Source organism: Haliotis rubra, unplaced genomic scaffold (genome assembly GCF_003918875.1).
Source record: "Haliotis rubra isolate DU_JTF1 unplaced genomic scaffold, ASM391887v1 Scf928, whole genome shotgun sequence".
Taxonomy (NCBI): Eukaryota; Metazoa; Mollusca; class Gastropoda; order Lepetellida; family Haliotidae; genus Haliotis; species Haliotis rubra.
The window spans coordinates 96,187-123,445 of NW_025767666.1; the positions used below are offsets into that span (position 1 = coordinate 96,187).

Below are 27,259 nucleotides of genomic sequence, written 5' to 3' on the forward strand. Positions count from 1 at the left end.
ATCGTCAATCGCAAGGAAGCGTGTATCTCGCAGTCCCTGAAACACATCATTTGCCCTTCCTCCCAACTCTCTCTACAATGCTAAAACTCATAATGAAGCAAGTCTGGATTTAATCCAGTTCAGAATCTCCCATCTCACTAGGGCTCCTTCAGTTAAAATGGAATTTTTTTCTGTCAAATAAACATATATTTACAGACTATGCGTTAACAGTGTACTTCACTCCATGAAATAAACATGTAGTGTTCGTCAGAACTATTAGTTCCAGAACAGAAATAATCACATATATGTATACGCATGGAAAACTAGTGCACTTGATCCCCTTGTTTACGGAGTGTATAAGAGATGCCTACTATTTCGGTTTATAAGCGAAAGGGTTGCCTGGTTAGACAACCAAATCCCACAGAATCCCTTGCAATATATTGAACCTGGTTATCTGCACCACCCTGTCAGACGGAGGGTCGTCGCTGCACTATGCGGTACAGCCGAGGTTCTCAGACAATGGGGCGATTCATGGATGCGACACTACTCCTGGTGGTCCTTAGAAGTGTTGAAGGTATGTTATATTTTCGTCTTTTATCAAAATTTGTGGTGAGGTAGCCTTGTGGTTATGTTGTCTCTTCACCTTTACACCTGGGTTTGATTCCCCTTACAGCATTTCCTGCTGTTCTACAGGTACACTATTGCTATAATACTCTGTCCTTATATGCGGTGTTGTAGTGTGTCAATTTTATAGCCAGTTTATGTCATAAGATGAGGCAGCTAACACAACGCAAGGAAGTTAAATGAATGAATCTACATGAAAGAGCTGTGCACGAATCCTACTATTGCCTCACTCTAATCCAAGTCACGAGCAAGTCATGACTTCACCCCTAGCACGTCGCCATCATCCCCATCCCCTATTCTAAAGACCTGCGGCGATGGGTGCGTGGTCATGTGACAGGTGTGGACTGGGAGCCACAGTCACAACTCTATATCTACACGTAGGCGGGCCAGGCCATATGGTCGCTTTTCAGTGAAGGAGACAGTGCTGGAATTCGGCAGCCAACTGGGCGACGAAGCAGCTATCTTCAGGATAGCACTGTTTCCCCCAACCACCCCCAGACCCCCCTCACCCCTAGCATGGGGAAGGGACTAGAAAGAGGGTCCTGAAAATTCTTTCCCTGGCCATCTAGCCGCGGCTGGCAGGGGTCCCATACCAGCAGAAAGAAGGATTAAAAGAAATCGAAATCATCTACAGTGACAGCAGTCACCTTTCATGCATGGAATGCATGCACTCTTTTAGACCGTGCAGGGACTAGGCGACCTGAGAGACGAACCACCCTCACTGCCAGCGAAGTAGCTCGATACAAAGTGTAGATTGCCGCCCTCAGCGAGACTCATCTGGCAGAGGAAGGACACCTGGCAGAGCAGTGTGCTGGCTACGATTAAGTTCCATACTGCCTACAGTTCCACACTGCCTACATCACAAACTGCCAACAAGAACATTGTAGGCAGCGTGGGAAAAGATTGTTTGCCCTGTAGAATAATGGAACATCCCGAGTATCAATGAAGAAGGGGTGCTTCGTTTGGAATAAGGGACAATTAAGGGGATTATATTAGTATATATCTGTGCATCTACTTCTGTGTATAGTATGTTTTGAGTCTTCTCATCCAATAAAGACTACAAGACAAGTACAATGAGATTGTGTTATTTTGTTTTGGGAAGCAGTTAGCATGCTTATATTGTAACCTCCAAAGCAGGATTAACTTAATCCTATTTGATCAAGTTGGGTAGGCTTGTTTTAACTATGTTGTTACAGGCTTTGTCTGTCTTTGTCAGATTATGTCGAAAAACATGGTAAGGATAAAAAAGGGTTCAGAAGATCTCAGGGGAACCAACTGTATTCATCACACAATGGCAAATGTTCAACGCGTTCATTTCATCACTTCTCAAGCAGCAAGTTTTCTTTGCTGGGTACCGATATCGCCTCAACATCAGACGACAGACCACAACACATTGAAAGTGTCACGCAAACGTGTTTACAGAGAGCTCGATGCGAGACTTCTGAGACTGAAGGAGCACCTCGAGAGCGGCAGAAAATGCCTCTTCAGTACCTTGATGCTGCTAGACATCTCATCCAGTTTGCAAAGTGATTGTCAGTTGTGTGTGAAAAGACTGTAAAACCACTGAAAGACTGTAAATTTATCAGTTTGTCATGATAAATCCATGTCTCCATGTAAAGTCTGAGAATTCTCAGAATGAATAAAGATGTCCTACCAACCAACTCTTGTCATTTTTTAAACTTCTGTAGGCAGAGTGGGAAGAATGGAGAACTGGGCCCAAGTGACTGAACATCTCAAAGCTAGAGAATGACATTGTCAAACAAAAACTGATAGAGGAGCTGGACAACAAGCTACTACCACCCAACACAGACCCACACGTTGATGTGGAGGCAGAAGTGTGCACGTCTCCATGATGCTGCCGCTTCGGACGTCATGGAACCAACCGCCCGCAAGCGCCAGGACTGGTTCAACGACAACAACCGTCGCATTCAGTCTCTACTGAATGAACAAACACCAACTCCACCGAGCACTCCTACCCTGTCCTCCCCCTCCAAGATGGAAGCTTTCAGCGTGGCCAGGAGTGTAGTTAAATCTGAACAACGCCGCATGTAAGATGAATGGCTTAGCAAGCAAGCCGACCCCACCAAGGCCACGCAGAGAGGAAGGACATGAAGAACTTCTACATTGCTCTCAAGGCCATCTACGGTCGGACTTCGTTTAAATCGTTCCCCCTCCTCAGTGCAGATTGGAACCCGTTGATTTCAGACAAGGAGAAGATCCTTGAGCGCTGGGCTGAACACTTCAACGATGTCCTCAACCGAAAGTCAACCATCCTCGCAGACACTATCGCAAGGCTACAGCAAGTACCAGTTGACAACTCACTGGCAGACCCACCAACTGAAGAAGAAGTTACCAAAGAAATCAGGCGCTTGTCAAGCGGCAAGGCACTCCATCCCAGCTGAGGTCTAAGGTTCTGGTGGTCCAAAACTGATTGAAAGCCTCATAGGCCTGTTCAGCTCCATCTGGACTCAAGAAATGTTGCACAGGATCTCAAGGACACCTTAATTATCCACCTCAGCAAGCACAAAGGGAACAGGAACGTCTGTGACAACCACTGCGGCATCGCTTTGTTCTCCATCGCCGTGAAAATTCTGGCTTGCATCCTGCTTAATCACCTCAACTCACACCTGGATCGTGAGCTGCTTCTTGAGAGCCAGTGTGGATTCTGCGCATCTTCCGTTATCGTACCAACGGCAAAATCTTCAACCCTTGGAGACTGCAGGCAAAGACAAAAGTGTGTGAAGACATGCCCGTGACTTCCTGTTCAGCAGCATGGACCTCTTCCCCAAAGCTTCACAATTTGTACTAAGAAGACCGAAGTCCTACACTAACCTGCACCTGCAGCACCCTACATAGAACCTCACATTACCGTCAACGGACAGAGACTAGCAGTTGCAGACAAGTTCGTCTACCTTGGTAGCACTCTGTCACGTTCCGCCAACACGATCCAGAAGCCGCCTACAGAATCACCAGAGGCAGCACAGCCTTCAGCAGACTGAAGGAAAAAGTTTGAGAGCAACGAGGACTGTGCCTTGACACCAAGCTCAAAATATACAGAGCAACAGTTCTACCATCCCTGCTTTATTTGTGCGAAACGTGGACAGTCTACAGTCGGCATGATAAAAGTTCAATGCTTTCCATATGAGATGCCTCAGGACTCAGCTCCGTGTCAAGTGCTCCAGCGTGCTGAGATGGAGAGCATCCATGCCATCCTACTGCACTCTCAGCTCAGATGGGCTGGCCACATTCACCGTGTGGGAGACTGTCGCTTCCCAAAGAGACTCCTCTAAGGCAAGCTATCCACAGGGAGGCGCTCACCAGGCAGACCAAAGAAACGCTAGAAAGACGCGCTGAAGGAGTCTCTCAAACATTGTGACATTCCCCATTTTCATGGAAAGAGACTGTTGAGGACCGCGACGTCTGGCGCTGCCTTGTGATTGCTGGAGTGTCTGGTTTTGAAGAGAGACGAATCAGGGACAAAGAACCTTAGACGCCATAAAAGCCTCCAGCCTTGTTCAGCCCCCAAGTTCCCCTGACCCACTGCAACTTTTCTGGGCGAAGATCGGCCTGATCGGTCATCTCTGTATCCACCCCCCAGTGGTTTGAAGTCATGGTCATCTTCGCAAGCGAAGGACGAACTACTATTACCTGACACTGAAGCAGTATCTTGTGTACGATATGGCTCGTGGCGCACACTGCCAGAGGTAGACATTGCCATCTCAGTGATGTAATCAGAGCACTCATTGGACTCATTACTCGTTGTTGTCCTTTTGTCGTCACTCGACTTGTTGGTAAAAACTAATGAGTGCACAGAGTACGGGCCTTCTCCATATACTTGATACAGGTAATATGCATACTTTCTGGGGGAAAACGGACAAACCATGGATATTGTATCCTAACTTGATGGGCGAACTCGTAGCCAAATGTTAGATAGCCCAAACCCAATATGAACCGAACAACTGGATAGCTCATACCCAAAAAAAGACGATTGTGTATAACATAAGAATACCTTAATCGACGGCGGTTATATAACAACTCTTATGTGGCAATGATATTCAGTATGTAACAATGTTCCAAGAGTAATACATGAAACCTGTTGACATTCGGTAGAGGGCAGTGGTGTGATGTTTGTTTAGACTTATACTAGATTTAGACAGAAAGATCTGGAAAGTGTTACTCTGAGTTGACCCCGGAATCATCTGCTTTAGTATTATGCAGTTTTCTATCATCTTTTTCTAAGGTATATAAGGGGAGATAATTCTTGCCTCTTATATTGTGTGATGATCATTATACACTGCATTACTCTACCTGTTTGCAAGTTGGATTACTGTGAGCTGAATATTATCATTACTCTTTATAGCTATGGTCACCTCTTGGATTATTATGTCTCGCCCCGAAGGGTCGGGAGACATATTGTTTTCAGTTGAGTTTCCGTGGGCGTGGGCGTGGGCGTGGGCGTGGGCGTGTGCGTGGGCGTGGGCGTGGGCGTTCCCATTGTTTCCGAAACATAACTCTAAAACTACATGAACAATCTTCACCAAATTTGGAATACTGCCTCTCCACATCATGGGGATGTGCCTTTTAGGGGTTTGAGTTTTTTTTAAATTTCATTTTTATCTGTTTTCATGGCAACAATTTGGACTTTGTCTTTTCAAGGGTAAAGTTCGTTTCCGGAGCATAAGTATGAAGCTAATTGACCCACCTTCACCAATGATTCTATACTGCCTCTCCATATCATGTAGATGTGCCTTTTGGGAGTTTGGACTAGTTTTTCTGTTTCAATGGCAACACAATTTTAAGGGTAGGGTTTGTGTTCGGAGCATAACTCTTAAACCACTTCACCCATCTTCACAAATTGTGTATACTTAATACCAAAAAAACTATAAAACACCACAAACTTCTCCGTATATATTGCAAAATTCTTTCATCATATTTTCATACTTAGAGATTTTGAAAAAGAAGGAATCAAATGAATTGTTTGAGGTGTCAACGTTGAATTGGGGGAAGGGGGAGACATCTGTGTTTATTTTCTCTGACAACTTCACGACGGTAGTAGTTTAAACACTAATTAAACAACATGACACTAATAAAGCTTACACCTATATGGATAACAACCTTTTTTGTTATGACAACCTTTTTGGGTTAACGACGATTCAGTGTGGATTCTTCCATCATTTTCAAGGTAAGGTCGTATGCTTTATTTAACTCACCAACTTCTGGAATGACATTACATCCTATTTTGCTAACTCAGTTTATATTGCCTCATGTTACTAGTACATTAAAACCAATTATAAACTTAAGTTCACATCCACATTATTGGTAATAAGTATCGGGGTGCATTTTTTGTGAGTGTCATACACACAGCAATGACATGTACAATGTTTGAACTTGGGCTTGGCGACTGGCGTAAAAGAAAGACCAAGTCACTTGCACTTCATTTCCAAACATGGTTAGACATGACAAAGACCTTTGATATGAAATGTCCTATACTGGAGATGGGAGTACCCTATTTGCGATGCGAGTACCGATCTCTTATAGAAGCAAGTCTGCTCTTAAAATCAGCTTCACACAAAAGTCGTCTCACGTTCTTCTCACTAAATTTCTTAATTTACTCAGGTGCCTCCAACGGTGCCTTTTTAAAGGCTTTTCTTGTTGCTTCATAATGTCAGTTCCTTTCATTTGAAAAGTCTATCACACAGTGGAGCTTGATGGTGAGCATTTTATCGCAAGAGATACACTTAAGAGGTCCATCCCCATCTCTTTTTGGAAAATTTTGTCGTGAGTAAAGAGACTGTAGCCAATCCAACATCGTCTTGAAATGACCTTATCAAGCCTTGACTGACAACCAAAGTAGGTTGATGCCTGGCGCTGACAGTCAATTATCATTGTAAAAAAAACAATGTTTTAACAACAACTAGACTGGCGAAACCAGCATAGCAAAACGTGGTTTCTCTTTCATCCCAATTTGCTTTCTCAGTCAAAGAAATCAGACCACATTACTCACGTTCTTCACTCACTCCATTGGCTTCCCATCCACTACCGCATAAAATATAAAACTCTACTCCTTGTTTTCAAAAGTATACATGGCCTAGCTCCTCAGTACCTCTGTTCCACCGTTATACTCCTGTACGTTCCCTCCGATCAAATGACCAGTGTCTTTTGACAATTCCTGTGACTAGGACAAAAACATATGGTGACAGGTCACTCGAGACGACTGGCCCTCACCTCTGGAACAAGCTTCCATCGCACCTCAGAACACAACCAGATTTAGGTGTTTTTTAAATCAAATCTAAAGACGTGTCTCTTTGCTGAAGCATTTGAACTCTATGTGATATCAATACCATCTTAGAGCCAAAGCGCCTTTGAGCGGTTTACGGATATGTATGTATGTATGTATGTATGTATGTATGTATGTATGTATGTATGTATGTATGTATGTATGTATGTATGTATGTATGTATGTATGTATGTATGTATGTATGTATGTATGTATGTATGTATGTATGTATGTATGTATGTATGTATGTATGTATGTATGTATGTATGTATGTATGTATGTATGTATGTATGTATGTATGTATGTATGTATGTACGTACGTATGTACGTATGTATGTACGTATGTATATATGTGATATCGTCGCCTAGTACCTTCAGCATACGTATGTATGTATGTACGTATGTATATATGTGATATCGTCGCCTAGTACCTTCAGCACTACCCTAGCTGTATCCAAATGCTTGTGATGTATGCCATATTTAAATCATGAACGAAACATATATAACGCCTAAAACTACAGAAACTGCTTTTGAATTATACCAAACAAACTCAGTTAACATTAATGACATATGTATGACATGAACGCCAAAGAACAATCCGCCCCGATCCCTACCCCCCAACCCCCGAGAAATAGGATTCGTCCAGGACGAAATAGGATTCGTCTTTGTTAACGAATGTCTGAAAGCAAATTGGGATGAAAGAGTCAGTCAATTCATACTCAGTTTCTACACTTATTTCATCGAACTGAATTAACCCTTAAACACGACTGCTTAAAGATGATAACAGTATCGGCTGAGTATGTTTCCGTTCTATAAAAATCAAATTTATCTTAAAATTCACCGCAAGAGTATAACCAGCATTTGAAATCCACCAAAGCAGACTCTTTGAAAAGGCAGAATTATATAAACGGATGAAAGGCCTTCATAATTCAGTTGGTTCTGATATATAGTATATATGGTAGGGTAACACACGAGGCCTTTGTATCTCACATATGTCTGGTGTGTATTTATTAATCTGATATATAGTAAATATGGTACGGTAACACACAAAGCCTTTGTACCTCACAAATGTCTGGTGTGTATTTATTGATCTGATATGTAGTATATATGGTACGGTAACACACGAGGCCTTTGTATCTCACAAATGTCTGGTGTGTATTTATTGATCTGATATAAAGTATATATGGAACGGTAACACATGAGGCCTTTGTATCTCACAAATGTCTGGTGTGCATTTATTGATATTTTAAAGCTTTGTTAAGACACATAATAATAATGTCTTTCAAGACGTTTGCTCTTGTGTATCGTAATAAAAACTGATTATTTAAATTTAGTTACTTCATCGTTTACCATAAGTCTGCACTAAGTGATCATAACACGTTAAAGGTCACGCGATGATCATGAGGCCACGGATAAAAATAATGAAAATATGTTTCCTCGTTTCTAAATAGCAACTATAGAGGGGAAATTTATGCCTCATTATTACCAATATGTCAGATATATTCAATATAAAACTGTGTTTGTATCATGTTAAGAAAAACATCTATCAGCAGGTGTAACCAGCAATGCCAATGAGCCGATTCAGCTCTCATCAGGAACCACTGGTCTGCCAAGCAGATTTAGGTTATTTCATCATCATTTGTTAAAACCTAAACTAGAAGCCGACTTATCCGTAGTTCGAGACAACCATAGTGTTGATTTTCACACCATGTAATCACCAAGTGCCTGGGCACGTTTATGTAAAATGACGTAACTGTCATTTTCCTGTTTCGTGGATCAATGTCAGATTAGGACTGGGATTCACACTATGCGGAAAGATTGAATAATGCCACAATATGCTTTCATGTGAAGTGGATGAATACTGCGGATCACATGTTTGATATATGCCTTAATGTTTCAGTTCAACTGTTTACTAGAACATACATATAGTGATAATATTGTACTGTAAAGGACCCGTTACATTGATACACGACGTAGGGGTACAATACAGGCATGAACATTTACACGTGCAATGTACCTCAAATGTATCGTGTCGGCGACAGTGAATAATGGGAGAGCAAATATTACTCTTACAACTTCCAAAGCTTGAATACAGCTTTAAAAATCTTTTAAGGAAGACACGGGGAGGAAAGCTCCAGATGTGACGCCTCAGTGACAACTCTTGCCCGGAAAATAAATGACACGGTGTATACCGACAAAGGAATCATACTTTATTCATACAGTTTCATTTCAACATCCACATTTGGCCAGCAGGTGCTCGAACTCACGTGATGTATGTTTGTATATCTTTGAATAGAGTAAATACGTGAATTAGTGAATAATGGGAGAGCAAATATTACTCTTACAACTTCCAAAGCATGAGTACAGCTTTCAAAACGAACTCATGTGATGTATGTTTGTGTATCTTTGAATAGAGTAAACACGTCATTTCCTTCATAAAGGCAAACTGCTTAACACATCCTATTTAGCTAACTCAGTCTATTTATTACCTCATGTTACTAGTACAACATAACCAGGTATAAGCTTAAGTTCACATCCACATTATTGGTAATAAGTATCGGGGTGTAATTCTTGTGAGTGTCATACACACAGCACTGACGTTTACAATGTTTGAACTTGGGCTTGGCGACTGGCGTAAAAGAAAGACCAAGTCACTTGCACTTCATTTCCAAACATGGTTAGACATGACAAAGACCTTTGATATGAAATGTCCTATACTGGAGATGGGAGTACCGTATTTGCGATGCGAGTACTAATAGAAACAAGTCTGTAATAGACTGAACGTTAGTCTGAGCACGACATCACGGCTTAAAGCTCGTTACAACCAAACAGGTTACAAATGACCGCCCTCGTATAGGCAGACCTCGAGACACCACTACAGCCCAAGATCGGTACATCCGGGTACTACATTTGTGTGATCGTACTGCCACGGGTGTGAGCACAGCAGGCAGGGTGCCTGGACTTCGGTGGATATCCGGTCAAACGGTACGGAACAGGTTGAGAGAGATTGGACTGAGAGCCAGGAGATCAGACGTCGGGACCGTGCTACGTCGTCACCATCGCGCTCGACGTCTCCATTATCTAACATTATCCACTCGGTTGTATAGACATTTCCTTCTTCTTAACTGATGTAAAAATTCATTTCCTAAAGTCTGTTTGTGGACGAGTTATACATGTTTGAAAATACATCATTTTCGCGACAGATTTCTTTGTTATGCGTTTCTTTTTTGGAATAGTATATCTAAGAATGTTTCGTAACCAAAAGCAGCTTTGATATTACGATATAATATAACATGTTTACCTTTCCTTTTCGTAAGCAATGTTTCTTACTATGTCCAATGTCTTTACTCAAAATTGCGCAATTATCTGTTGACCAAAATACCATTTTCTAATCGTAGTAGATTCTATATGTTTTATGTACATTTTGTTGTAGGTTCTCCAAGACACATGGGCTTGAAGATTTGAAATGGTTGTAACTTTGAAACCAGTGATGTACATTCGATGTGGGCTTGACGCTGTAAAACCTTACGTATGTGATTGTTCAACCATTGGTGTTGATTAGTTGCTCAAAGTATATAGCAATGACGCATTTCTATGTGTTTGTTTGTTTATTGTTTAACGCCACTCTCTGGGCCAGACTATCCAGTGATTGTTGTCATGAGCATAAGTGTATAATAAGTGTATGATGACATACGTCAACCAAGTTGGCGAGCCTTAATTGCTGAAGGCTCTAACCCGGATCTTCACGGGGACATGCGGGCTATCAATGTATTGGTTGCTGTCGATATATGATATAAATCATTTATAACGAATTTGGATACAGCAAATAATCGGGATGTGCGGGCACAGATGGCCCAGTTGTCTGTAGACAAATATGTATCCAATGGCGGAACGTGCACTTATGAGGGTTGGTTCGTATCCCGGTACGCCATGATTACGTTTCTGTGTTTGTAAATATGCCATACCTTGCTTGTGGATTTCATCAAAGTGACAAAAATCCAATGCAAGCAATGCTATCACAACGGGGTTTTACAGTGTGAAATCTAACTCACTCACCAACGATCAGAGTCAGGCACTACTCGCCAGAAAACAAAGTCAGCAATCAAAACAGTGATTTCTCCCACTGAAATATTGATGGCGACGGTGCGAAACACAACTCACTCACCAACTAAATCAAACACAGGTCTAAGCAATCCAATAACCAGAGAATGTGAGCAGCGATAGTTGCCATCGGGAAACAGGCAGTCAGCCAACTGAGGAAATCTGATCCGACTTGATGAGGAATAGGGTTGACTAGCGCTTAGTCTCTGAATATATAATTTTTAAAGAAATAATAACTCAATTTCAGTTGGACCTCCTCGACAATGTTTGACAAAGTACTTGCTGTAAACGTTATTCTCATTACATCACAATGTACTGTCTTGTATTGTAGTTCACACTTTGACTATACCATATCATACTTTACTGTTCATGGTCTTGCCGTAGCTAAAACATCCTGTGACTGCTAGTCCATGCGCAGTCGTCCTGCTACTGTTTGTCTCCAGATTATCACCACTGAGGTCACTACCTGGAAACTTCGGTGCCGATTGTGTAAGATGTTTCTTTTTATTGTACTGCTGGTGCTATAACAATTATCGTATAACTAAGTCTACTTGTACTCACCCAAGTGGTGATAGTTGTTTGGTCTTTTTAACATTCCGTGAGTGATTTGCAATCAAGCTCTGATTACCCCAACAATGAGTTGTCACTGGGGTATTTGTGTATTTTAATAGAGGGAGAGGTTTAGGTGTCTCTCGTATATGTGTTGCGGCTGTTGTTCTGAATGGGTGAATAGAGAATACACAATGTCATTTAGATGGTATTACACGTTGAGTGGGTAGACTCCTTACCCCAATTGGTTTATCAAGCAGAAGTATGTTTTGAGGTGTCGCTGTGGGCACACTTAAACCGCATGTTTGGTTTATCTTATGTGTTGTCTTGATAAACAGAGTTAACCACATCCCTTTGTATTGGCATTTCTATTCATTTTCCACTAACTTCCTGGTAAAGGTCGGTGTCACCGTGACCATTGCTTCTTGGCTTGTAGCTCTCAGTAAACTCCCTACAGCGACTGGTGCTTTTTTGGAGATATGGTTTCAGATGCCAGATCTAATGTCATCATTAAGCATTGAGATGTTCACGGGACCTGGTGTATGGTTACTCTCAGACACACTTATGTGTTGGGTTGGCTCAGAGTTTTTGGAGTGGCACACATTAGCCTTATCTATATCTGAAATACGTGTCACGTATACATAACAGCTCCGCCCACTTATTAATTCTAGTGCACCTAACCTCACTGCAGGTTTAAGAGCTCAATAGACGTGGTCTGATATTTGTTTTCGTTTTATGAGCAAAAGGTTTGGTTGGTTAGCCAAGTAAATATCACAAAATCACTTGTAACGTATTTGTACCTGCTGATGTGTCCACACCCAGGCAGACGGAGCGTCGTAGCGACACAATGCAGTACAGTCGAAGCTCTGTTACAATGGAGCGTTTCATAGAGGTGGCGCTACTCCTGGTGGCCCTTGGAAGAGTTGACGATATGTTGTATGTTGTCCATTCCGTGTGGTTTAATATGAAATTATTCCGATTGATTTAAATATTTTGTTACCCTTTACCAACGTTCATCTGGAAACGGGTTATTGTAATGGTTGCGTTGTATGCCGTTTTCGAATTGAACTTGACGTGCAAGAAACTGATTCTGTATTGAGTGAGTGAGTTAAGATTTATAGTAACATAGGCAATATTTCAGCCATATCGTGACTTAAAAAGTTAATAATTGATAATAAGAGGATGCTGGCTTTGGTGGTAAACAGTACATGTTTTCCCGTATGACATCTTATATCTTAAGGGGCTGCGATGTACCCCTGTAGTTATATCGTTGTCTGTTCACCTTCACACCTGAGTTTGATTCCCTTCACACTATAGACACACTAGTAAAACATTCAGTTTTACATATTTCAAACAAAAACGAAAATTTTACAACTTTTAAGAATAGTTTTACCAATAGCTTGACCCTTCATTAATGACGCCGAGCATATGATGCAAGAACGGAGTATACATGATACAGGGAATATTCATAATTTCTTGCGAAACTGGAGTACTGGATTCGAAACCAAACCAAAGCATGAATTATGAAATGAATCACTCGTGCCGCGAGGTGCGGTTAATTACTGTTATGTGTCAGTGAAATTCATTATGTAAAATTGTTCCAAATACAATTCTGTGAACCTGTTGACATTTGTGGTAACACAATGGCTGATGTTGCTGCAAAAACAGCTGTCAACAAATCTGTGACACCACTTATGATGCCCTACACTGACTAGAAACCTTTAATTAGATCTTATATCCGTGATCTAATGCACCAGAAGTGGGACACCAAGTAGGTGTTAATAAATTACATCATATTAAACCAGCTATCGGTCATACCTACTTGGGTTGTCAGTCCAGGGTTGGGGAGGAGGTCTTAAGATGATGCCGTATTGGCCATTCACGCTATATGCAATAATATTCATTAAAAGATCCTCCATTTTGTATCCCTTGTGATGAAAGAATTACCGTGAAGCATGTCCTGCTTGATTGTGCGGATATTTCCATCACAGGGATTCATGTTTCAAAGTTTCAAATATGAAGGATCGTTTTAGCATTCGTTTTCGTTTTCGTTTGATAACAGGCTTTTTAAAAGAAATTGGGTTGCTTCACACATTTTGATTATTATGTGTTGTATATAATACATTATTTTAAGGTTTGGACAAATACATTGATAACTGAGATTGTTTGTGGCTGTATCCTCAAAGGGGATTGAAGCAGTGTTAAGTACTTGTCCCTTCAGAGGATACGTAAGACCACGTCATTCACAGTCTATTTATTTGTATTTATGTTTTTTAATGGTAGGATATGTGTTAATCTAAATCATGGTTATATTCAACAAAATCGCTAACATCTGAAGGGATGATGTTCATCCAGCTAGAGTCCATGCAGGTAGCAAAAGTACTGTAAGTCCACATGGCCTCTTCAACGGTAATCGACCCGGCCTTCAGAAACCCATGCTTGTCGTAAGAGCGACTAACAGGATCGGGTGGCCAGGCTCGCTGACTTGGTTGACACATGTTCTCAGTTCCCAACTGCGCAGATCGATCCTCATGCTGTTGATCACTGGATTGTCTGGTCCAGACTCGGTTTTTTACAGACCCCCACCATATAGCTGGGATATTGCTGAGTGCGGCGTAACACTAAACTCACTCACTCACTTGTATGGTAATCTACCTTCAATTGTTGGCGATGTATAGCCCATTTCTATATTGTATTGTTGCATGTATATTTATTGTTTTATGATAAATTGTTAGTTTTACGCGGTGTGCGAAATAGCCAATGACCTGCTAGCCCGTTGCTAGTACAAATCCCGTCGGGACAGTAAATCTCACAGTCACTGGCCCGACTGGCTAGTGAATTTCCTTGGAGCCATTTTGTAAATATATCACTCTCCGACATGTTAAGTCATAACACACTTTTAAATCATGCAAGATTATGATCTGAAATGAAGAAGGTATAGGTAAACCCGCATCTTCTTTGAGTGAGTGAGTTAGGTTTAACACCGCCTTCAACAGTACGTCAGTTATATTACGGCCTGTCAGCTTAATACGGAGGACAAGTCTATACTACAGTACGTCAGTTATATCACGGCCTGTCAGCTTAATACGGAGGACAAGTCTATACTACAGTACGTCAGTTATATCACGGCCTGTCAGCTTAATGACGGAGGACAAGTCTATACTACAGTACGTCAGTTATATCACGGCCTGTCAGCTTAATGCCGGAGGACAAGCCTATACTACAGTACATCAGTTATATCACGGCCTGTCAGCTTAATGACGGAGGACAAGTCTATACTACAGTACGTCAGTTATATCACGGCCTGTCAGCTTAATGCCGGAGGACAAATCTATACTACAAAAGGAACAACAATATGCGTTATACTTGACAAAGTCAAAGTTAATGCATACTGGCGTCTATCTACAGTCTTCTTGGAGGGGTAAGGGGTGGGGGTTGTAAACCATCAACCGGGAGAATGAGAGGTCAGTGCTTTGATTCGCTGCCCTTGTCATATCAAAAGACGTTAAAAGATTGTACTTGTTGTGTCCCTGTCTTGATTTTGACATTGCGGGGAAAAACAGAGACTGGTCAGTTCGGATCCCAACATATACCAACGGTGGCAAAGTAACTATCAAGATTTAACTCGGAAGCTAAAAACTCTACTCCATTTAAAAAGCTAAAATCATCTGTCAGCTTCAGTTAAACATGTGTGATTCGTTGAAACAGTTAATGGTAAGGAGCTAGCCTGTGCTGTTTGTTATCCATTCTCAAAACTAACTAACAAACCGTGTCCATTTCTTCCAGGTGTGATCTACCTGCTGACAAACATTGATGCAGTTGCAGCAGTAGCAGGGGAAACCGGGGGATTCTACCTGGTTGATTATCCACAGCTGGGATATACCATCACAAGGACTGTAGCGCCATACAGCAGGAATTATACTGATATAAATCCGTCTGTAATGGTAACGGCGGGTGTGGAAACCAAGGTTGTCATAATCCACGTCTTCGGTAAGGACATCAGTACTTACGGATACAGTGTAAATGGCAAGTGTTCTCCCCTCCCGATATCGGCCCTGGGCTCCAGGTATGTAGTGTCCACCTGCCTGGGTTCCATGGACCACGTGGTGTTAGTGATTGCTACATACAACCAGAAGACGGACGTGGACATAACGCTGATGCTGGAGGGGAACGTCACCTTTGACAACATGACATACAACGACGGAGACACGATTCACGTGAGTCTAGATGAATATCAGACCTTCACATTGAAGAGCGCCTATGACCTGACTGGAACTGTTATCAACACAACACGCGCTGTAGCTGTGTTCAGTGGGGGAATGGAAGGAGGTTATGTCAGAGCCATTGCACAACTATTACCTGTACGACATCATGGTACAGAGTATGTTCTGTCTACACGTGACCATCACTATATAAAGGTCTCTACATACCAGCTACAAGTTGTAAATGACCAGATCGACACTGAAATTAGGTTGAACAATGGATCTACATTCACTTTTGATGACAACCGTGTGTATCGACAAAACCTGTATTATAACGAGACACTGTATTTTAATACCACAAGACCTGTCATTGCAACCCTGTGTACAATCACCACAGACATAAATCATCAAGGGTTTGTTGTTGTAACTCCAGTTGAGTATTTTATTAACAATGCACAGATATATCATACATACTGTATAAACATATTGACTAAACAACACGTGACAGATATTGAAGTATTTAGTGGTGACATGACCCCCTGCTACAGTGGACTGGGTGGACATCCCTGGCAGTGATTACAAAGCGGGAACAACTTGTTCTTACAACAGTTACTTTTTCCGCTCTACCAACAGATTCGCTGTGTATGCGATTCTCTACGACATTACTAATGGAGGCTACCATTTCCCAGCTGATCCACCAACCACACGCCCTGATTCAGGTACACACGATGCTTTATTTATAAAAGAAATTTATTTTGAGTATGATTTCATTCAGCTGTGTCATTCAAACTGTATGAGCGATGAAATATATCCATTTATCTTACCTTCATGTGAAATACTTTAATTTCAACGGTCAGTAACCGCCAAACTCCCCACCGAGAAGCTGTATCGTTAACAATCGTATAACGTCATGATATGACGCATGCAGTGCACGGAGTTCAACACCTTCCAATTAGCTGTATTTAGTTCACTATGTACTCATATATATTACCGACTTTCACTGCTTTATTTAACTATTTTATACATTGAATCGTTTGCACACTCAACTTGAACATAATTATAGTATGACCAGAAATTATTGAGAATTTTAGGAATGTGTTTAATTGGATTTCTAGTATAAACAGCCTTGACCAGCTATCAAGTGCTTGGTTTCATTCAAGAGAGACAACTCCGTTAATCCTTTTTAATTATTTTGTGAAGAGTTATCCTCTTTTGTTTACTTACTAGCAGACGACATTTTCAGTGACCCTTAGTATGGATGATTTAGAGAAGAGGAAGTTGATTGCAGAGTATTATAACAAGGACATCAGATGAGCTAAAGTGATTTGAAGTAGAACGGGCATCCCTTTGTCCACTGTTTATCGTGTTTTGAAAAATATTGCAAATGAATATGGCATTGAGCACCAGGGAGGCACAGGTAGGCCCAGAAAATTAACTATCGGTGACAGGAGGCGGCTTGGTATTCTTGTTTCTAAAAACAAACGAAGGCGTTTAGAAAACTTAAGGCTGGATAAGATTGATAGAGGGGGTGGCTGTCTGTGGGGAGACAATTAGAACTGAGCTGCATACAATGGGTTGGCAGAAAAGTCGAGGAATTCCATCACCTATCATGAAACCTGAACAAAAGGAGCGAAGGTTGAACTGGTGCTTACAGCCCTGTGCCCTGCCCCGTCATTAGATGAAGCTTGATGTCAAATATGAAAAAAATCCAGAGAAACTTTTTTGCGATATCTTGCTGACTATCTTAACATGCAGGTTAACACACTGAAATATTCAAAGTGTCGCTGTGACCTTGAAAATTAAGCGAAGTTCATCAAAATCGACTTGGCCCTGCGCCTTTGTTGGATGAAGCTTGGTGTTGAATATAAAGAAAATCTAGATAACGGTTCTTGAGATATCTTGCTGACAAGATGTCCCCTTGTGACCTTGAAATGAAGGTCAAGGTCACCAAACCTGACTGGGACCTTCATTATACTGTGATGAACCTAAGTACCAAATATGAAAAGAATCTAGTCAACAGTTCTTAAGATATTCCAATTCGTACGTACTTACGGACGGACGGAGCCTAATACTATATTCCCAGCTTCGCGCTAAACACGCGGCGGGAGATAACAAGCAAGTGCGGTCTGCATACTGGAGAGATAAATGTTTAACACCACATGTAGAAATACCCTATCAGTAAACGTATTCAGTGTGGCCAGCGGAAGCTTAACCATAAGGTTTCTCCTAGTGACCAATATGTTTGTAAGAAATATACTCTCTCAAAAAAGAAACGCAACCCCTATCTAAATATCTGACATCATTTCTAGAATAAAGATGGTGAATGTAAATGAGAATTTTCTTCAAAATACTGTTAATACGTTCCCATCTGATCAGTATAAGCTCCCAAACGGAACCATTTTCACACATGATGACCTTTGTATCCGTGTTATTTGAGAAAGTGCGAAATTGTCATGTACAAAATGCTAAAAGCCTGTTGCACGTGCAAATCGTTGAAAACACAGTTCATGTAGAGGGTTATAAAAGCACGCGTAGTTTGTAATTTTTCTCTCATAATTTGCTCTGCAAATCAAGTTTGAAAATGCCCCGTTTGAGTACAGCAAATCGAAATATTGCCATTGGTCGCATTGAGGCCGGGGAAAGCTTTGGAACAGTTGCCCGTCATCTAAACGTACACAAAACAACAATCTCACGACTTTGGAATCGTTACACAGTTCCATGCAATTGAAGATCGTCCCAGGAGCGGTAGACCTAGGATCACCACACCGGCTCAGGATCGCTTTATTCGACTCCAGCCACCTACGTAATCGGCATGCCACACCCACCATCACTGCAACACAGGTGCCAGGTTTGAGGAGAGTATCGGCCCAAACCATCAGGAACCGTTAATTAACATGAGGCAAATTTACGTGCAAGAAGACCAGTTGTTGGGCCCGTCTTGAAACGCCAACATCGACGCCAACGTCTCAGGTGGTGTACTAACGTAAGGAGATGGACCCTAAGAAACTGGAGAAGAGTCTGGTTTAGTGACGAGTCTCGTTTTCTTCTTCAACGACGTGACGGTAGACAACGTGTCTATAGACGAGCAAATGAACGTTTTGCACCGAACTGCGTTCGACAGGTCGACAGATTTGGAGGAGGAAGCATCATGGTATGGGGAGCCATGTCTTATAACCAACGGTCAGACTTGGTCATCATTCGTGGCAATTTGACGGCACAACGGTACATTGATGAGGTCTTACAGCCACATCTTCTGCCGATAATCGACCAACAGAGGAGTTGTTTCAACATGACAATGCCCGCCCCCTCATACAGCTCGTGCAACAGTGGCATTCCTACAGAATTCAAACGTCAACGTGATGCCGTGGCCTCCAGATCGCCAGACATCAATCCTATCGAACATCTGTGGGACCAACTGGATCGTCGTGTTCGTGCACGTACACCACAACCACACGTTGGTTGAACTGGCCGCAGCACTCCAGGAAGAGTGGAGAGCAATCCCCAGGAAACATCCGCCGTCTGATTCGTTCTGTTCCGAGGAGGTGCACTGCTGTGATTAGAGCTCGTGGCTCTACAACGAGATACTGAAGACAACGCCCCCTAGCGTAAATTGAGAGTTCGATACTGACCTGCATTAACTGTTACCTTATACCGTGCTGACCTAAGGTTCACCATGTCAAATTTCATGGCATTATCTTTAAAAATACAAATGTAATAACCAGTTAAAATTGATATAAACATTACCAAAAAAAACAGGGGTTGCGTTTCTTTTTTGAGAGAGTTTATTAGATTTTATACATGGGCAGATGCCCGAGAACATTGCATCCATTAATATAATAGTCATCCTGTTGTGCCTCAGGATTTTAGAGACTTCTAGCTTCATGTTACTAACATAGCTGTGGATCTCTCTGCTTCAATCATTATTCATACTCTCACTTATATTATCATTCAGTAATGTTGAACATGTAATCTAACAAATATTTGAATTGCATATCATGTTTCAAAGCTTTGTGTTATCTTACCTTGCAGTGTCAGTATATGGATAGTGTAATTTTATGAAGTAGTTTTTGAAGCTGAACATTTTTAATACATTGATCAATAATAATATTGTATTAGATTGTTGTACATTAACTGCACTATATTTTCTTCTCTCAACAATCTACTTGCCACATTAATGTACAGGTGTTGCGGAAAAGGTAACATGATGTATTACACTTCTCGTACATCCTACAGAGGCAGATCTCATCTGGACCTTCTTCACTAACTGAAGCCTGATTCGTGTATTCAATACTGTATCCAGGAATTGGCATGGATTTAGGGGGCTCGGATTGACGTGATCCGGATTGACAGGGGTTCAGACTGACGTGATTTGGATAGACAGGGGTTCAGACTGACGGTGTCCGAAATGACAGGGCTTCAGATTGACGTAATCCGTATTGCGAGGGGTCCATGTTGTTTATTATTTTTCCTTACACAACTGTTTCATTTTATCTTCACGAAGATTGCGCCAGATTGCGAAGATTATTCAGCAATAATATAATTATATAACTGTTGGACAATAATGACATACAATAACAGCAAATGATACTCATCCCCAAAACCATTAATTACCTCAGATAGTTCATCAAAATTGCAATATTTGTATTAGCATAACGGCCATATTCTAGTTGTAACTTGTTAGCAAATATTCTGAGCATAGTGTACACATGCGAAATGTCTAGGTACATTTGGTAACTGAAAATAGTGTTGATATTACCATAAAGATAACGTTTTGATGAGTGATGGGTATATGGACCATTCCTTTCTTATATGGAATTATTTTAAGTTATATTCATTTTTTCTTATGTTTCATGTCTTTGCTTAATAATTGCCTGATTATCTGTTGACCAATATCCCTTCTCTAGTTGTAGTAATGCCACATGTTTATATCGTACATTTTCTTTATGTTGTAGGTCTCCAGGACAAGTCGCGCTTGAAAAGTCAAAACTTGGAATTCTGTGATACACATCCCATGTGGACTTACAAGAATATGATTGTTTATCCATTGATATTGATTGTTTCATTTAAGAGTATAAGATTAAAACATTTCTATGTGAGTTTCTTGGTTGTTTTACGCCGCACACGACTCAGCATCAGAACATCCTCTGACAGACATCCTTTGCATCGATCTAAACACATGGCATACGCTGGCTGCATCACCCAAGTTAGCGAGCCTAGACTGCTCAAGACCCGACCCAACCGCGGATCTTGAAGTGGATATGCTTGTTTCTACCGAAATATAAGTTTCTCTCGTCAGATAAAATATATCAACTTCAGTTTTAACGAATTTGGAAATGACATATGACCCTAGTCGTCTGTGGCGCTAGAATTCGCTGTACACGTATGTGTCCAGTGTCCTGCAAGAAACTTATGGTGGTGGGTTCGAATCCCGGTTTGCCCTGATTATGTTTCTGAGTTGGCTCAATATGCCACACCCATGCACGTGTGTTTTACCAAAGTGGTAAATATCTGGCACCTGGATCACTTCAGGCATTTTGCCACAGCAACCTGAGAAGCCGTTATATAACTGAAATACTGTTGACAACGGTGTGAAACCAAGCTCACTCACCAGCCAAAGTGGAGGATCAGCCATAGTGAGCTGTATCATGGCGGCTGTTAGATTCGGCTCGACGGTATCGTTGCTCTGGCCACAGGGCCCCGCTTCACAAAGCTATCGTAGCTACGACTGCTATACCTATTTTACTATCACACTGGCTTACGACAGTCGTAGCACTACGATAGCTTTCTGAAGCGGGGCACTTCTACAGGCCGGGTGTCAGTGGCTTTCAGGGAACGTGGAGGATAAGAAACTATCCCAACCCAGGACGGCTCGATGGCAGTCGGGGATTCGAAAAACAACAGCCTGACTAACAACGAGCGTGACTCCAGATGATTCGTTCACAAAATTCCCACTGGACCAGATAATTCAGTGACATCAGCATTCATCGAAGCAAACAAAATTCAGTGATGTCCATGTTACATTTTACCTCTCACAAGATGACCTTGTGTAATCATGGCTTCGTAGCAACAAATTTACCTTCATGGCCCAGTGTTACAAAATCATTACAAAATCAGTCCGGACATGGAGCTCAACATGTCAACACCAGACTCACACGTGAACATGTTTTCAATTTAAAATGCGCAATAGCCACCAGAGGGAGCAATTGTAGCAATCGTACTTTCAGTTACCGTCGATGCTAGATTTACCTTAATAGATAGTGTTACCCGGTGTTATCGATGAGGAAAGACAATCCGGTAAACTTGGTATCACCAGATAATTAATATGCAAATAAGGTCACCTTGCAGGAAGTACATTTGAACTCCATACATCGCTGCAATGTGTGCTAGTTCAGTCAGATACTGACTAACTTTCCCACTAATATTTGATGGTGTTTGGCTGAATGTGGCTAATTCTGTTCCCACAGAAAGTTGCATATTGCTTGGCGCAAAAAGATAAACGGGACATTTACACTGACACTGTATTTATACACAGTGTCTACACTTACTTCATCGAGCGAATTGGCTGAGTGTGTTTCCGTTCTATAAATACATCTTAAAAGTCAACGCCAGGGTATAACCAGTATCTGAAATCGACAAAAACAGACACAGTTGTAACAGGCTGAATAATACAAAGTGTTCAAAGACAATACAATTCGTTCTAATATATGGTATTTATGGTGAGGGTAATAATCTGCATTCCCTATTGTGAACAAATGCTGCACTACATCTTTACCTGTATACTATTTACCATCTTGTCAGTTTTGTCTCACAAGTGTCTGGTGTGTTGAAGAGTTCTTGTTGCATCTTAACTATCTGGAAGCTTTCAACTGAGTGCATTTGTTTCACACCACATTCAGAAAATATCATAGACAGACAGACAGATTATTTATTTCATACTCACCTCATATGCAATATACAGGTAGGAGTGTGTGTGTGTGTGTGTGTGTGTGTGTGTGTGTGTGTGTGTGTGTGTGTGTGTGTGTGTGTGTGTGTGTGTGTGTGTGTGTGTGTGTGTGTGTGTGTGTGTGTGTGTGTGTGTGTGTGTGTGTGTGTGTGTGTGTGGAGGGAGGTGTGACTGTTGTGGCATGTCTGGACGTTCTCTGTCAGATTGTACAGACTCCACATTGAAATAACTCTGACATTTTGTGAGTATGTAATTCGGTACACAGTACGCTTTAAGACAAATGTTGTTATTGACATTATATAAACCAATATCAACCAATTTCTTTTACAACATCCCTGACTATTTAGATACCACCTTCTCAGTGAAGAACAGATGCAAGTACTTTGTTCGGTTGGTTCCAGACAGACAGACAGACACATATTTTATTTAAGTCTCACCTCATGTAAAAGTACAGATATATACACACATATACATAAAATGAGCCACCCGTTTAGGGTTATGAGAGACTATCGTCAACTTTTAATTAAGAACAGACATAAACATACACCATGAAATACATAATATACACAAATAGCAGTGACAATAAAGGCTTAATATGGTAAAAGGACGATAAAGGGTAGAAATATTTGTTAATTTGATTATGTTTTTTAAGCAACAGTTTGCACGTTTTGGCAGTAAAATTAACAATATTGGAATTTGACATAATAAAAACCAGTTATTGTACATCCGTAAAATTGCTAAAAGTATTGCACACATGATCACAATGTCTACACAAAAATCACTAGTGAACACCAGAAAAATAAGGACAAACTTTCTGGTGATGCGACTTTCCGATACAGATTCTTGTATGGTCAAGCAGGTGACGTTTCGATTCAGATTCTTGGATCACCTGCTTGACAACGATACAAGAATCTGTATAGACACGTCGCATCACCCGAATAAAGAAGTGGTTCAACACCAGAAAGGAAAAACGATTCAGGATTACCTAGAGTATCCAGGAGGCAAATCAAACCCATGCTTTTGGTATGACGAGCGAACACTTAACCACGATGCTACCCTCGTGTTTGTTCAAATAACATGTACGTCATGCACATATTATCTGTTCAAGGAGTCTGACAGTCAATAGTTTCACTTTGTATATAATTACCTCCAACAAACGTCACATGGACCCTTTACAACTTGATGTAACAGGCCTGACGAATATTACATTTCACTTGTTTCATATGGAATATTTCATTGTGAAACTTAACCTATTGTATGACAACCAGAAGACGTGCGTACTGGAACATAACACGGTCATTACGTCAAAGGAGTGTTCTCAAATTCAATAATATTCACATAAAAAAAGAAAAAGATTTCACCTCAAGTCATGTATATTTAGTCGACCAAGGTCTTTTTTCTCGAGTTTTACAATAAATGGCAAGATTGAACAGCCTAAAACTAAGGATTTGAAAAATGGAACTTTGTTAGTTTTTACAGCAACAGCTTGCATCTTATAATGAGAAACAATTGCTGAAACACTAAAGCCAGATATGCTTTTGAAATGATCAAGGAAGAAAAGTTCAAAAACTGATATCGATTTCCTCCTTGACTCCCGCCATAAACGTCATCGTTCCAAACAAGAGTTAGTGTTGATAAATCTCACTTGAATATAACATCTATATGTGTAAGGACTAACGTCACCACTAGCTAAATACTACTAATAATACTACTTTCAAAACGAATCGTTATGATTATTTACACTCATTTTCTAGATCTATTGCCATAACTCTGCATTTAGTTTTCATAGCTTGCTTCTGCCGAAACGTTAAATGTCACGTGTTGATCTTGAGATCACGGATAATAGTAATGATAACATGTTATCCTCGTTTCTAAATATAGCACTTCTAGAGGAAAAATCATGTTTTTCCATTATTGAAGAAATATCAAATTGTGTTTGTATCATGTTGACAAAAACACTTATCAGCAGATAGTAATGTTACCGATTCTCTTTCTGCGTCACAAGTTTACCTTAAAGCCCTGGGTACAATGCTATTCAGATGTCACTGGTCTGCCAAGCTTGTTTATGTTACTTCACCAGCACGTGTTAATATCGTAACTAAACATATCTGTAGTTCGAGACAACCAAAATGTTGTTTTTTATAACATTTAGTCACAAAGTGCCAAGGACCGTTTCCGTAAAACAATCTTAGCGCAACGACGATCTTAGCTATCATGCCCAAATGCAAAATTGTAACCCGTGAAGATCCGGGTTAGAATTGATCTTCGGTTACCCATTCTTGTCGTTAATCTAACGGGATCGGGTGGTCAGGCTCGCTTAATTGGTTGACACATTTCTTCGTATCCATATTGCGTAGATCCATGCTCATGTTGTTGATCACTGGATTGTCTGGTCCAGACTCGACTATTTACAGACCGTTGCCATATAGCTGGAGTATTGCCGAGTGTGGCGTTAAACAACCAACCAGCCAACCAACCAATACAGACTTGCAGCAATCGTCGAGCAAAGTTCGTTTGGTGGAACGAGACAGGGTCAGATTAGGACTGTGATTCACACTATGAAGAAAGATTAAATAATAACAAAGTATGCTGCCACGTAAAGTAGAGGAAACTTACTGATCACGTTTCATATATGCCTATTGGTCTCAGTTCAACTGTTCACTGGAAGAGGCCAATAGTGATAACATTGTACCTATAAAGGACTCGTTACATTGATATACAATGTGACTGTACAGTACAATTTATACATGCATTGTACCCGGCGATAGTGGAGAATGAATGGGCAAATATTACTCTTACATCTGGCAAGGCCTGAATAAAGCCTTCTAAACGTTTTAAGATAGACACGTAGAGATATGTTCGTGATGTGACTCACCAGTGACAATAAAGATGTCCCGTGTGATTCCCTATTTTGACTTGAACTATACTTACCAATTAGTTCTGGGTGAACAATTGATTAGCCTTTGCATGTGTTTATGACAAGTGCGCTGTTTGAGCAGGATACGCTCACCTTTTCGGGAACATTTGGTGTCATCACATTTGATAAGGATTGATAAATAGCAGACGGTCACATGAAGTCGAAATCGTACAACTGACTGTTTTGGCAAATATTCCTTGTGGATGTGGAGATTTGCTGCGTTTGCCATCCAGTGTGTCATGCATCCATTCTATTACAATAAAGAAGCTCGACTCATTACAAAGGTTCATCTTTACATGGGTTATATAACTCGACGCCATAACAAGTGTTCGGTTTGGAAATTTTGTGTGAAGTTACTGATATGGAGATGATGACGTCACTTCTGAAACGCAGCAGTTGCAGATGATGGTTTCGAGGATTTATCAGGGTAGAATAGACACATAATACCCTGTCTGATCGAGGATGGATGTTGTTTCTATGGGTGGCGTATACCCTGTTTTCACAAGGTATACTTAACAACGTGGTGTCTAGCACGCTCAATACACACCCAGTGCGCTGTTTTACAATTTTTTTATATTTAAATATTCTTATTTGCTACCATACATACAAGTTCTCAAAACAGTTACTCGTCCTTCTGTTAATTTTCAACATGAAAGTTGAGATTGATAGTACGACGTGCCGTTGAGATTGACATCCAGTGATAGAGGGGAAATGTCAGCGCCTATGAGCATGTACTTGATACATGAATATCTGCGCTATATAAATACCCTATAATAATAATTAAAGTTGTGGAAACAAAATCTTCCTTAAATAACATATTTGATGACAAATCATCCAATATTGAAACACCATGTTCCCTCTGCGACACCTGTGGCACTGCCATGTAAGCAAAAGGAATTCACTGAACAGAGTTGTGTACCTTGGTCCACCAGGAACCAGTGATCGTTGGTCCGAATCCCGATTAACCCCGATTTTGTTTCTAGGTGTGTCAGAACCAGACCCATGCTCGTTGCTTTCACCAAAGTGGTAAACGTTGAACACTTGCCAGGAAAAGCAATGACACGATGTATACATAGGTTATTCATACAGTTGTATTTCAACATCCATATTTGGCTAACAGTTGCTCGAGCTCACGTGATGTATGTTTGTGTATCTTAGAATAAAATAATTACGTCAATAACGTGATAACATAGATTGAAATCAACTCTTAACATTTCACAAAACTGCCTGTCCAATTGCTAACACACCAAAAATATAGTCACACCGTTTAATTCAATAAAGGCTGCAACAATATCAACTAGGAAACAGTATTTCGTGGCATTATGTCTTTTTCGGTATTTGCGCAAAATCATAGAGTTGCTTGGTTATTCAATCAAATCCCACAAAATCACCTGTAATGTATTTATACCTGATGATGCGTCCACACCCTGTCAAACGGGGCGTCGTCACGGCACTATGCGGTACAGACCCAGCTCTGAGACAATGGGGCGTTCCATAGAGGTGGCGCTTCTCATGGTGGCTCTTGAAAGAGTTCACGGTATGCTATATTTTGGCGAATTCGTACGCTTTTAAAACAATTCAAGGTTTTTTATTTAAATTACATTTCTATACCCTTTACCTACAGTTTTCAAGAAAGGGTAAATTGTATCGATAGTGTTTTAAACGTT

At 40.9% G+C, this 27,259-nt stretch overlaps 1 protein-coding gene and 1 long non-coding RNA gene across 3 annotated transcripts in view; both read left to right on the forward strand.

Moving 5' to 3' along the window:
- Nucleotides 1-209: 209 nt before the first annotated feature.
- The window catches only part of LOC124264491, a 239,662-nt gene continuing 212,612 nt past the window's right edge, over nt 210-27,259 (forward strand). For both annotated transcript variants that reach the window (XR_006895144.1, XM_046699234.1), the window contains exon 1: nt 210-553. Coding sequence is in view for 1 of the 2 variants with exons in the window: in XM_046699234.1 (XP_046555190.1) it covers nt 472-553 (82 nt within the window). In the remaining variant the exon portion in view is untranslated. The remainder of the gene's footprint in view (nt 554-27,259) is intronic.
- On the forward strand, nt 10,171-20,828 carry LOC124264494. Its single transcript, XR_006895147.1, has 3 exons — nt 10,171-10,409; nt 15,317-16,451; nt 20,685-20,828. It is a non-coding gene; the product is annotated as an uncharacterized LOC124264494 (long non-coding RNA).